We start from the raw sequence: 13,731 nt of genomic DNA on the forward strand, positions 1-13,731 counted from the left end.
GTAGCTGGAGATCTCCTGCTATTACAACTGATCTCCAGCCAATAGAGATCAGTTCCCCTGGAGAAAATGGCCACTTTGGCAATTGGTCCCCATTGGTGGATGAGGCAGCAGACCTGTAAGAGTTAAAAATTGAGAAATATTATTATTAAAACTCCAAACTCAGAGGGCCTCTGGAGAGAGATATCTAGGAGTTAAAGACAGACAAGAAGAGAATTCAAGAAGAGATAGCTATACAATACTGTTGTTCATCTCAAGGCTGGCCAACAGACCCAGACGCCATGGTGGCTGGAATGTCAAGGGAAGATTAATTGTAACTAGATAAAAATATCAGGTGCACTAACAATAGCTTTAAACAAGTATTATCTAAACCAATGGAATTATTCTTATAGTTCTGAAATCCAATGATTTTCCTTATTTTTGTAACCAATGAAAGTTATTCTGATTTGTATTATAAGCCAATGGAATCGTTCCCTAGAACTCGGAGCCAATGACAAGTTACTATGTAATATGCGTAGTTAGAATATTATAATGAGCTAATTAAAAGGTTATAAAAGTGTAAACCCACTTCTGTCGGGAGCTCCAACTCCATCTTGAAAGCCTCTGAAGGGCAGAGCCTGGAGACTCAAATAGCTATTTGAAATAATCAATCTGATTCTTTCAGAGCTGGCTTTGAGAGTCTTTGTGTTTGAAAATCTAGCTCCTGAAGTCTGCTACAACAGGGAGAAAAATGGTGTATAACTATCCAAATAAATAAATAAATAACATTCAGTGAGTATTCAGCATCAAACATTGAAGGCCCAAAGCCTGCGTAGCAGTTCCTCCACCCAACTGTTGCCATGGCCTGGCCACGGTCTCCTAGCAACCAGAAGGTACCCAGTGTGAGGACGAATGAATGGCTGACTTGAATAAGTTGCTGCAAGCTGGACAGTATACAGCTCTCCCTCATTCAGCCTGGCTTAGTAGGAGAAGCAAATGAGACCCTAGTTTCTTCAACCATAGCAAGAGAGATTCAGACCTCTCGCTTGTCAAGATGAGCCCTCCCCCCTGGTGAGTGAGGCGAAAGAAATGGTGGTCTAATTTGCAGCATGGCTGCTATTTTAGGTAGGGTTTCCAAGCCGTGTTTGGCAACTGCTGGGAGCTCTGAGGACAGGGACATGGGAGGTTGCATGTACCATGATGTCACTTCCAGGAAAAACTGGAAATGACATCATGTTGCTGTAGGAATCACCAGAAACTATGGTTTTTAGGGTTGCCAGCACTGGGGGTGGAGCCCAGGGAGGGTACTCAACAGGGTACAATGCCATAGAGTCCACCCTCTACAACAGCCACGTCCTCCAGGGGAACTGATCTCTGTCATCTGAAGATCAACTGTAATTGCAGGAGATCTCCAGGCCCCCACCTGGAGGTTGGCAACCCTTTCCCCCCCCTCCAGCTAATACAGCAGCATGGCGTCCCAGGGCTGGTGTGAAGGCCCCCAGTGCCAACGTAAGTGCCCCTTATTCCAGGATAATTGGGCACATGCCAGCGTGGGGTCACACCGGCTCCTATGCCAATTTCCCCCCCCCTTTCAGGATTGTGCTCTAAGTCATGAACTGGACAAGATTCTGCTGACACAATAACGGCAAAGGAAAAAGCTTACGGCAACTAATATGCAAAAGCCAAAAAAAAAAGCACATGGAAAGGGCAGTGACAGAACATTATGTTAAGAGGAGGAGTAAGCAGAACTTAATGCTACTGGGAAAGGACTTCCTGGTTAATAATAATAATAACAACAACAATGATAATAATGTGCCATCAAGTCCTGAACGATTTATGGATTAGCCTAATGGGGTATTCAAGGCAAGAGATAAGGAGAGGTGATCTGCCATTGCCTTCCTCTGCATAACAACCTTGGTCTTCCTTGGTGGTCTTATCCAAGTACTAACCATGGCCAACCCTGCTTAGTTTCCGAAATCTGACAAGATCAGTCTAGTCTGCTCCTGGTTAATTACATGCCTCAATTAACCAGCCATTATCTGCCGTATTTTGCTATGGAGACGGGTTGGACTCAAACCCAAATGCCAAAGGATAGATGGTTATATCTTGTTTCCCCAGGAATAGCCCTCATCATAAAAGACTGTCAATGCGGTCCTGTGCAGAGTTACTCCAGTCTAAGTCAATTGGTTTCAATGGGGTTTAGACTGGGATAACTCTTCACCGGATTGCACTGAGTCACTTTGAAGTCATGTAAGAATGCAGTGCAGTCAACAGATTTTATGATTTTAGTTGTATTAATGCTGATTGTGGCAGGATAACGGAATACTCTGGGAGAAGTCGGCTTCCTGGAGAGTTTAGATCCCTTGTTTCGTGTACTCACTACGAGTGTTTGCTTTCAGGTATAAGGAGAAACTGTCTTCTAAATGTTTTCGGGAATACAGCTGTAAAAAAGAGAGATATTCAGATGCCCTCAATACCCAGCGGTGGCGATTTTTGAAAAGCGGCCTGGATGACTTCAGGAGCGGTTGCCCTCTGCCTTCAGACAACATCATCCTCCATGGCAAAAAGGGTCCCATCCCGGTCATTCTACATTACAAAAAAATGGACCCTTTGCAGACTGTACCAATTAAGACCTGGGAACAGCACAGCAAAAGGGACGCCATTTTTTCCAAGCTCAGTGCATCTCAGAAAAAGAAGAAGGAATATATTGCGCAGACAGAGCGTTTCTTGGCTGAACACCCATTAAAGCTTTATCCTCATTTGGAGGAAAGCGTGTCACCAGAGGTAAAAACAAACACAAATTATTGCCTGAAAGCATAAGGGAGGGGGTGTTGAGTTCCTTCTGCTTGATCTTGAATTTCCCATTCTCTGCTGCAAATATTTGACCAAAGCATAGCCAAGGAAGCCAGGGTAGATTCTTTCAGAGGGTAGCCCTGTTGGTCTATTGTAGATTCAAGTCCAGCAGTTGTAAAGAATGCTTGTAAAGCAGGGGTGGGGAACCTTTTTCCTGCCAAGGGCCATTTGCACATTTATAACATCATTCGGGGGCCCATACCAGGTGTAGATCTCCCGGTGGGGGGAAGAGGCTAGGGTTGCCAGGTCTCCGGCCACCACCTGGAGGTTGGCAACCCCAGGGGAGGCCATGCAAAGAAGGCCTGGAGGGCGCCCAGCTCCCCCCCCCCCATGCGTGAGGGCAGCCAGCGGTGGAACTGAGCAAACGAGGCACCAGGGGGGCGCAGCCCGCAGTCGATCAGCAAGGGAGGAAGGAAGGAAAACAGAGAAAGAAGAAAAGGGAGAAAGAAATGGAAAGAGGGAGAGAAAGAAAAGGACGGAGGGAGACAGACAAAGAAAGAGACAGAAAGTGAGGGAGAGAGAAAAGCCTTCCCCCCACACACACACACACCTGCCGGCCCCACGCAACCTGGCCCCAGGCTCCATGCCCTCCCACCCCTAGAGTCCACAAAAGGCTCCCCCGAAGCCCGATCGGCTCCTGCGCTCATGCTCTGCCGCCGGGAGCGACGGGCCTCTTCCCCCCCCCTCTTGCTGCTCAACAGCCGACAGGCAGCAAGAGGGGCTTACAGTGTGCCCCGGCGTTCCTGCACGCTGTGGCTATAGGGGGCAGCCTTGGGGGAAGCGTCCCTCCCCCTCCTCTCGCCGACCAACAGCCGTCAGTCGGCGAGAGGAGGTCCAAAGGGTGCCGCAGCGCCCCTGCAAGCCGTGGCCCCAGGAACACCCTCAGGGCGGGCCGCCCTGTGCCGCGCCTCCGCGGAGGGGCCCGGAGCTCCCAAGGGCCACAAAAAATGTCCTCGGGGGCCGCATACGGCCCCCGGGCCTGAGGTTCCCCATCCCTGTTGTAAAGGATACAGAGGTACAATACAAATTGTAATAAGCTTGATTAGAGCAGAGAGGAAATGCTTGGGGGCAGAAAATTAGCATCTGTAGTGAAATAAGAATCCTATGTCCCTATTCCGCCCTAGAGGGTCCATTGTTCTGAATTTAATGAACTTACAGGGTAGGCAATGTCAGTCTTACATTCAAAGCATTCTTCTATACATTCAGGCCACAGAGGCAAACACATTAGTATGCTTCTTAGCGAAATACTTTGAGGCTAAACCATAATTCTTTAAATGTACCCTGTACATCTAGTTTAAAATGTACGGTATCCAGCAAACATACTAGGTAACTCAGATCTAAGACATCTACAAGCAAAGCTTGCAGAGGACATCTAGCTTAGAATGAGAATGTGTTCATTTAAAACTAGACATCTTCTCCAAGGCTTGGTCACAAGATCTTAGCACTGAATAATCTAGGGTCTCAGATTGGGTACTGTTTATTAAAAGTCAAAGAGCTGAGCTTGCTAGAACAAAAACAAAAGTTTTTCAACATTGCTCATCTGGTTGTGAGTAAATTAGCTCACAAAGAAGCTGTGTCACCAATTGTTTTTCTTTTGTGGTGGTGTTGGAAAGTGCCGTCAAGTCACAGCTGATTTATGGCAACCCTGTAGGGTTTTCAAGGCAAAGGACATTCAGAGGTGGTTTGTCATCGCCTGCCTCCACATCACGACCCTGGTATTCCTTGGAGTATACTAGCCAGGGCCGACTCTGCTTAGCTTCCAAGATCTGATGAGACTGGGCTAGCCTGGGCTATTTTATTTATTTTTAAATTTTTATTTTAAGTGCCTGTATGTCATTCAGTACGGGAAATCTTTAAAAACGAATAATTTTAGTTTAGATAGCGAAGAAGTAGGTCATGTTGCAAAATATTAGCTAGAACCGGCTGTGATGCAAAGTTTTTTGTTTCGATAAAAGACCAGCTCCTGGCTAGCTGAGCTGTTAGCGACATTTCAGGAAGATCTTATTCAGATGAAACTAACCAGAAAGATTTCACAGTGGGAGGGAAGTGGGTATAATCCGATCTGAGTATATCATGTTCATGGTTAACAGGTCTAGGCAGGCCTCCTAGAATAAGTCAAAATCTTTTGCTTTCCTTGTATTTTAAAGCCTTCTTTCCTGACGCAGATCAAATCTGTTTGTTTATTCTCCTCAAAGAGACCCCGAAAGACATATGTTACAAAGAAATGTATGAGATGCTTTGCTAGTATTTTGAGATATATGTATCTAGAACAGGGTTCCCCAACATGGTGAAGACCATGATCCTTGATAAGAAACACTGTGAGCGTGTGTGATGTAGAGAACCAGTGTGGTGTAGTGGTTAGAGCAGTGTTTCTCAACCAGGGTACCCCAGAACCCTAGGGTTCCATGAGAAATTGCTAGGGGTTCTGCGAGAAATAGTGCTGAATAGGCTAATCATATGTAAATCATATGTAATTGTATGTAGGGCTTCCCTGAGACATTAATATTATTTCAAGGGTTCTGCAAGGGTAAAAAGGTGGAGAAACGCAGGGTTAGAGTGTCAGACTGGGATCTGGGAGACATGGATTCAGATCCTATTAGGTGCTGTGGATCACAGGCAGAATAGTGCTGCTGCAGTTGTCTTTTTTGTGGGTTTCCAAGAGGCACCTGGTTGGCCACTGTGTGAACAGACTGCTGCACGTGATGGACCTTGGTCTGATCCAGCAGGGCTTCTTTTATGTTCTTGTCTTGAGTTTGCCATGGAAGTTTGATGGGAGACCTTGGTTCAGCCACACACTCTCAGCCTAACTTACCTAAGAGGGTTGTTGTAAAAAATGTAATGGAGAAGAGGAAAATGCTGTAAGCGGCTGTGGGCCCCCAGTGGGGAGAAAGGTGGGATATAAATGAACTAAAGTAAAATAAATGAGTTGGGTCTCTGTCTATCACAAGCACACACTTTTGAAAGGCAAAATGTGGGATTTTATTTATTTAGTATATTTTTTATCTCCCTTTCCCTCCAAGGAGCTCAGGATGGTGTACAATATTCTCCCCTTTACCGTTTTCTCCTAATAACAACAACCTTGTGAAATAGGTTAAGCTGAGAAATACTGATTGGTCCAAAGTCACCTAGCTAACTTCTAGGCAGCACAGGGATTCTTCTGTCTTCCATTTTAACCTCACAACATCCCTATGAAATAGGTTAAACTGCAAGCTTTGGTGGAAGAGTGGGGGATTTGAACTGGGGTCTACCAGATCCTAGTCCAACTCCCTAACCACTACACCATGTTGCCTGTCTCACCACGCTGGCCTCATGATTTGTGATCTTCAGTAAAATCTACCATCCCATTATTTAAACTTCATTTAATTATTTATTGTTTATTTAATTTGTTCATTTATACTTTGCTTTTCTCCCCCATGGGGACACAAAGCCGCTTACATCATTCTTCTCTCCTCCATTTTATCCTCACAACAACCCTGTGAGGTAAGTTCGTCTGAGAGAGTGCGACAGGCCCAAGGTCACCCAGGGAGCTTCCATGGCACAGCAGGGATTCGAACTCCAATTCTTCCAAGGGTCTTCCAATTCTTAGTGTGTCACTGTTACGACTACACCACACTGTCTCCCACTAAAGATGAGGTTGACCAGATATAACCTGTTGTGGAAGATAAGGCATGTTACCAGGGGAAAGGAGCAAATCTATTGGCACAGCATTTCAGACCTGGCATTTGGTATTTGTTTTACTTCTAGCTTTTTTGTGATGTTATGAGACTCCTGGATTCCGAGATGTACCGGAGCAGAAGTTCACAAGGCCATCCCAAAACCAAAGAGACTCTGCCAACTCTTCAGTTTCCGGAGGAGGATGGAATAGAAACAGAAAGGAGGCATAGCTCCAATGCCCAGTGAGTGCTGGAATAAGCGAACGACATGCTGTAATATAGAATCATAGAGTTGGAGGGGGCCATACAGGCCATCTAACCCCCTGCTCAACACAGGATCAGCCTGAGTAGACAATACTGACTTTGAGGGACCAAGGGTCTGATTCAGGATAAGGCAGCTTCATGTGTTCATGTGTGACCAATGAGAACACATGAACTGCACAGTGGACAGAGCAAGTCGTATGAATAAGGTCAGATATTTTTGGCCTGTATAACAAAGGGACTCATCACATCAGCGTACACTGATGGTGTGAAACCTGGAGGCATCATCCATCTTAGTGGTGGGAAGTGCTGTCAAGTTGCAGCTGATGTATGGCAACCCTGTGGAGTTTTCAAGGCAAGAGAGGAACAGAGGTGGTTTGCCAGTGCCTGCAGCCCATGTTTCCCTTGGAGGTCTCCCATCCGGCTCCAAACCAGGGTCCACCCTGCTTAGCTTCTGAGATCTGACGAGATCGGGCTAGCCTGGGCCAACCAGGTCAGGGCTCATCCATCGTAGGTGCGAGAGAGTGTCGAAGATATTTGATGGTTTTGTGTTGCAGGTTCTGGAAGCTCAAAAGCAGAAATCCTTACGTGTGGCATAGTAAAAAGGAGTCGACTGCCAGAGAAGAAACAACCAGAATAGGCTATGTTCCTCCCTTGGACGAGAACATAAAGCAGATCACCAAGGAGTTCTGTGACTGGGTCAACTCTTTGGTAAGCAGGGAGACTCCTCATAGTAGTCTGCAGAAATCAGCTGACCACATGGGTACAGCAAAACCATCAAGCCCCTGTGCTTTGACGAAAAGGCAAATCTGGTTGGCATGCCTACATGAGGTGGGGGAAGTACCTACGTGTACTGCAAAGGTATTACTATTCTAAGCTATCCATTGTACTGGCCTCCCCATCCCTTTTCCCTCCACATCATCTGTGGGGGAGATTCTGTTGTCCGGTCTACCGCAGCTACGACTATTTTAACACCATCTTGTTCTAATTTTCTATGTTTGCTGTGTTTTAATGATTGATTTTAATGTTTTGTTGATTTTAAAGGTTGTAACCCATCCTGAACCTTGTTGGATCGGGAATGAGGGCGGGCTATAAATGTGAATAAACCAACCAATCAACAAATAAATAAACAAAGGATGTGGGAGAGCTTAGCACCGAGGAAACATGAGGCATCCATTGTCCCCACTGGTTCTTGCTTCTTTCCAGCTAGTTTTAGCTGTGTCGGTCTGCAGTGGAACAGCTAGATTCAAGTCCTGTAGCACCTTAGAGACCAACAAGATTTTGACGGTGTAAGCTTTCGAGAGTCAAAGCTGTCTTCGTCAGATACAAGGGGAAAGAGTTTTGACTCTAGAAAGCTTATACCTCAAAACCTTGTTGGGCTCTGAGGTTCCACTTGACTCTATCTCTTGTTTATTACAAGTATCTCGTGCACAAGAGCCATTCTACAATGCAGACCTATCACATGGTGCAGTCCTGGAAAGTACTACTTTGGACTGCAGGTGGGGGTGGTACATTTCTCCAGTGGCTACCCTAAGCCTTTTCAGGCCAGGTAAATGGTGGTAGGTAGGGAGTCATGCTCTGAATCAGGCCTGCCTGTGTTTGGGAATTAAGTTCTGAGTGAGGACCTCCCAGAGCAGATGCGTCGACAGGACCCGTGTCAGGCACGCAGAGGACCTGATGACTTTGTAATTTGTGAATGCATCCACGTCCGTGTGAGGTTATTAAAAAATCAAACCCGGGTCTCCTGATCAGAGTCCACCGCTCCAAATCACTGCTGTTAACCACTACACCATTCTATGATTCTATGGTAGCCTTACCACACACTGTCTCAACCCCCTATGCTAGCTGCTGGTTGCCAAGCACTGAGCAATCCATAGGGGTCACATGCGCGTGCAAACTAGGCTGTTGCAGATGTCCGATCAATATTACAGCAACATTGGGATGCAGAAGGGAAGAAAGCCCTCTCCAAAGCTGTTCTGCCCGTCCACTACCACCCCATCTCTTTTCAGGGCTTCCCTCTCATTTCTGCCCTCTTCCAGTTTTCTCTCCAGCTTCCCAATGCAGAATTTAGAGAAGCGGTTATACTCACAGTCTATTTTTATTCCCACCCACCCTTGGCTCAGAATCTCTGCAGCCTTTGACCGCCCCCCACCCCCCAAAGTGCAAGTCGGGATTTCACTGACTCACTAACCACAATCTGCCTCCTTTGTCGTGCCGTGCTTCTTATTCTTAGTACCCTGTTGTCACAGGGCAAGGTAGGCGTGGGATTGTGTACTCAATCTGCCATCAGGCTAGAAGGAGGCGCATGCTTGTAATTGTAAACTCTGAGGTGGATTCTTCGCTTCTGGTGGCCGGGGCGGTAAAAGGGAACCGAGAAAGCCCTTCCTCAAAAGACTTGTTGAGTCAGCAGCTGTGGAAAGGCTCTGCAAGTGTGATTCACATCATGCCTTTTAACCCAGTTTCAGGTTTTGAAGTTCCGGTGGTGGCGGAAAATGCCATCAAGTCACGGGTGACTTATGGTGACTCCATAGGGTTTTCAAGGCAAGAGATGTTCAGAAGTGCTCTGCCATTGTTTGCCTCTGAGTCGCAACCCTGGACTTCCCTGGTGGTTGCCTATCCAAATACTAACCAAAGCTGACTACAGATCGGTAATTAGGGGAATGGGTGGGACAAATGCTTTGCCTTCAACAAATCCTAGAAGGTAGATTAGAAGGGAGGGGCTGTGGCTCAGTGGTAGAGCATCTGCTTGGCGTGCAGAAGGTCCCAGGTTCAATCCCTGGCATCTCCAGTTAAAGGGGCTAGGCAAGCAGGTGATGTGAGAGACCTCTGCCTGAGGCCCAGGAGAGCTGCTGCCGGTCTGAGTAGACAATACTGACTTTGATGGACCAGGGGTGTGATTCAGTATAAGGCAGCTTCATGTTCATGTGTCAAAGATGTGGGATTTTCTCATCCCGGAAGACTCTTCATTTTATTTCTACCCTGCTTTTTGATACAGAAGGATTGCACATGGCAGTTTCAGAGGATAGGTGTGTTGGTCAGCAGGAAAAGACCTAGATTTGAGTCCAGTAGCACCTTAGAGACCCACAAGAGTTTCAGGACATAATCGGGAGTTCACCTGGAAAAAATGGCCACTTTGGAAGGTGGACTCCATAGCATTATACCCCATTGAAGTCCCTCCTCTACCCAAACCCCACCCTTCCCAAACTCCACCTCCAAAATCTCCAGGTCTTTCCCAACCTGGAGCAGTCAACCCTAGTGCTGCAGGGAAAAACCTGCTTCCCAACAGCGTTGAACTCAGGGCAAATAAGCCATGTGGAAACAGCCTATGTTTGCACCATTTTCCAGTAGTTTACAGTTCTGGCATAGTGGTTAAGAGCGTGGTGTAGTGGTTAAGAGCGGTGGTTTGGAGCGGTGGACTCTGATCTGGAGAACCAGGTTTGATTTCCCACTCCTCCACATGAGCGGCGGAAACTAATCTGGTGAACTGGATTTGTTTCCCCTGCTCCTACACACAAAGCCAGCTGGGTGACCTAGGGCTGGTCACAGCTCTCTCAGCCCCACCTACTTCACAGGGTGTCTGTTGTGCGGAGGGGAAGGTGATTGTAAGCTGGTTTGATTCTTCCTTAAGTGGTAGAGAAAGTCGGCATATAAAAACCAACTCTTCTTCTTCTCCTCCTCCCCTAGAATTGGCCCTCCTTCTTCTCTCCCTTCCCAAGCATGCTGTTTTCTGCTCGCTCCCAAGAAACGTCTTCCCCAGATAGTGCTGGGTGGCACCCTCCTTAAACTGCCCTTTCGGCCTCTGTTTCCAGGGAGGCGAACGGTATAACATCGACGAAGCCACTGTCCTGAAACTCTTTGACACCAGGTACGAAACCAAAGCCACGTCATCCACACCCATCAAAATTGTGGAGCTGTATCACGTGCCGGCAGAACTGAAGCTATGCCTGGGGAAGCCTCCAGCCCAGACAGTTTACCAAAGACCTTCCAAGGTAAGTGCGCCAAACCAAGTCAAAACAAAAGGTAGTGAAAGTGGAGGTAACAGTCAGAGCGGTTCCTCAGTGGAACCGGCCTTCTCGGGAGGTGGTGAGCTCTCCTTCCCTGGAGGTTTTGAAGCAGAGGCTAAATGGCCATCTGTCAGCAATGCTGATTCTGACCTTTAGGCAGTTCATGAGAGGGAGGGCACCTTGGCCATCTTCTGGGCATGAACTATAGGTCACTGGGGGTGTGTAGGGGAGGTAGTTGTGAATTTCCTGCACTGAGCAGGGGGTTGGACTAGATGACCCTAGTGGTCCCTTCCAACTCTATGATTCTATAAATAAGAAACTCGGCCAGCTAGTTCTTAACACAAAGAGAATCTCCACGAACTAGTGGAAACACAGCAGGCTGGTCAGCTATATAAATCCAGCGTGGATTTAACTTACCGTAACTACCACTTTACATTGAATGAGAACAGCAGCCCAATTTAGATGGTTAGCGTCTACCATTATGAGGGGCCAGGGCTCAGTGGTAGAACATCTGCTTGGCATGTTGAAGGTCCCAGGTTCAATCCTGGGCATTGCCAGTTAGAAGGATCAGGTAGGAGGTGATGCGAAAGACGTCAGCCTGTGAGCCTGGAGAGCTGCTGCCAGTCTCAGCAGACAATACTGATCTTGGTGGACTGATGGTCTGATTCGTTATAAGGCAGCTTTCATGTGCTCATGTTTTCATGACTGGTAACTCTCTGAGATCTCACATGGGGGAGATCACTACCAGAAAAGCTTTGGACATCTTTTAATGAGAGCATGAGAGATCTCTTCAACCTGACAATTCCCATCCAGTTCTCTTTCCTTAGCTTGCTTCTTCCCCCTGCCCCATCCCAGAAAATATTTTTTTCATCCACCCTGGAAGCCTTCCTTTCCCAAAATCTCCCTTTCTCAACCTCTAGGTGCTTTCTTGCAAGTTTTTTGACCCATCTATAGAGATTCCAACATTAGGCAGATAATGCGCCCTTATCTATGAAGGGGGGGGGGAAGGTAATGGCCTCTTCTTTCTCCCCCCCCCAACCTATTTATTGATTAAAACATTTATATCCCATCTTTCCTCTTGGTTCAAGGCGGCTTACAATAGTAATCCTACAATAGTATTTTAGTAGTGTTGACAACCTCCAGGTACTAGCTGGAGATATCCTGCTATTACAACTGGTCTCCAACCAACAGAGATCAGTTCACCTGGAGCAAATGGCTGCTTTGGCAATTGGACTCTAGGGTGTTGAAGTTCCTCCCCTCCGTAAACCCCACCCTTTTCAGGCTCCGCCCCAAAAATCTCCAGGTATTTCCCAACCCGGAGCTGGCAACCCTACTCCCACATCCCTCCTTACTCCCTTTCCGCAACAGCCAGCCTTTTCATGGCTCTCTCTAGTCTTACCCATCCGAATTCCAAGTTCATACACTGGCAAGTCTCTTGTGCCAGCATCGCACATGTGTGTGACATCACTGCCAGAAAAAAACTAGAACTAATGTCATTATGTTGGGGGCGGAACTCTAGGATTCGGCCAAAACCATTGCCTTTTTAAGTGTCTAAACTATTGTCTTTAACATGTTTTATAACTGCTGTTTTATTTATATTGTAAGGCACCTTGAGTGCCACAAGGTAGAAAGGCGGCAAATAAATGTTTTAAATAAATAAAACTCTGTAGTTTTTGGTGAATCCTAGAGTGTCTCTTCCAACATAATGATGTCACTTCTGGTTTTCACCAGAAATGACATCACATGCCAACGCAAGGCCAGGATGACCCTCCATTTCCATCATTTTTCTCCGGCCAGTCTGGGAAGGGCTAGTGGAAAATAATGGCAAGTGACAGGAAGTCTCCTGCTATAGCAAAAGACTGGTTACCACTAGTATGAAGGACACTGGCTTCAGAGTCTGCTCAGTGCTGAACTACGGAGTCAGAAGCAGAGAGAGGACTTTGCAAATGAATTGCCATGCTGTATTAAAGAAGATAAACTCATCAACATTTGCATCTCTTTACTTGGTGCAAAAGCAGAAAGCAATAATGTTGCCATAAAAGCTGATCAGAACGAAGCTTCGAGTGGCACAGAAGCTTCAAAAATTATTGCAACACGAGCTGAAGCCAATGGCATTGAGCTGGAGTCGATTGCATTTGCAGAACTGGACAGAAACCTCAGAGCAAGAAATAAATAACTCCTTGCAGATATCTTTTTTTAAAATATAAATTTTATTAGTTTTTAAGGAAAACAAAACAATTTCCACATACTTACAACAACATACATACGGCCATTCCACCCACCTAAAGTGTGCCTATATCCATCATATTATAAAATAATAACCTCTTAGTTACTAATAAGAAATTTCATTTTACAAATACTATGGTAGAGAATTTCTAATACTACATTAGTCCTGATTGTTACTGCTTCTAATTTCTGATTTTATACCAAATATTATTCATCTTAATACTGATTCAAAAACATTCTAAATAAGAGTAGCATTCTAAATTGAAAACTGCTCATTAATAAAATTGCTATATTTAAAATATTTACTCAATACAATAAAAATACTGTTAAAGGGCTATAGCATGTCTATCTTAATACGAATTAATATGAATTTCTCCATATCAATATTGTACTTTAGCCTAATAACTATTTTATGTAATTATAATAACTTTCCCATTTTCTTTGCAATTCCCACAAAGGTCTTTTATTCAACAAGTGCGTCAACTTGGCTATCACCGCAAATTCTGCCATTTTCTCTCACCATCTTTCAATCTGGAATTTCATCTTGCTTCCACATTGATGCTAAAACTAGTCTGGCAGCCATTATCAAATAGTTGAACAATTCTGTTTTATTTTTATTCAAATCTGTCGGTAATATTCATAGCAGCATTATCTCTGGGTCTAGAGGAAAGTCTGTTTTTCAAATCTTCCGCATTTCTTGATGAATGTCGATCTAGAATTTCTTAACTTTCTTACTTGACCACCAGGTATGAAAGTAA

General features: G+C 45.6%; 1 protein-coding gene across 1 annotated transcript in view; it reads left to right on the forward strand.

The window, feature by feature from the left end:
• The first annotated feature begins 1,030 nt into the window (after positions 1–1,030).
• The window catches only part of LOC130482906 (protein FAM47A-like), a 31,228-nt gene continuing 18,527 nt past the window's right edge, over positions 1,031–13,731 (forward strand). Inside the window, exons 1-5 of the mRNA XM_056855782.1 lie at positions 1,031–1,047; positions 2,376–2,760; positions 6,574–6,725; positions 7,301–7,454; positions 10,553–10,732. Coding sequence (XP_056711760.1) covers positions 1,031–1,047; positions 2,376–2,760; positions 6,574–6,725; positions 7,301–7,454; positions 10,553–10,732 — 888 coding nt within the window. The remainder of the gene's footprint in view (positions 1,048–2,375; positions 2,761–6,573; positions 6,726–7,300; positions 7,455–10,552; positions 10,733–13,731) is intronic.

This window comes from Euleptes europaea, chromosome 9 (genome assembly GCF_029931775.1).
Source record: "Euleptes europaea isolate rEulEur1 chromosome 9, rEulEur1.hap1, whole genome shotgun sequence".
Classification (NCBI taxonomy): Eukaryota; Metazoa; Chordata; class Lepidosauria; order Squamata; family Sphaerodactylidae; genus Euleptes; species Euleptes europaea.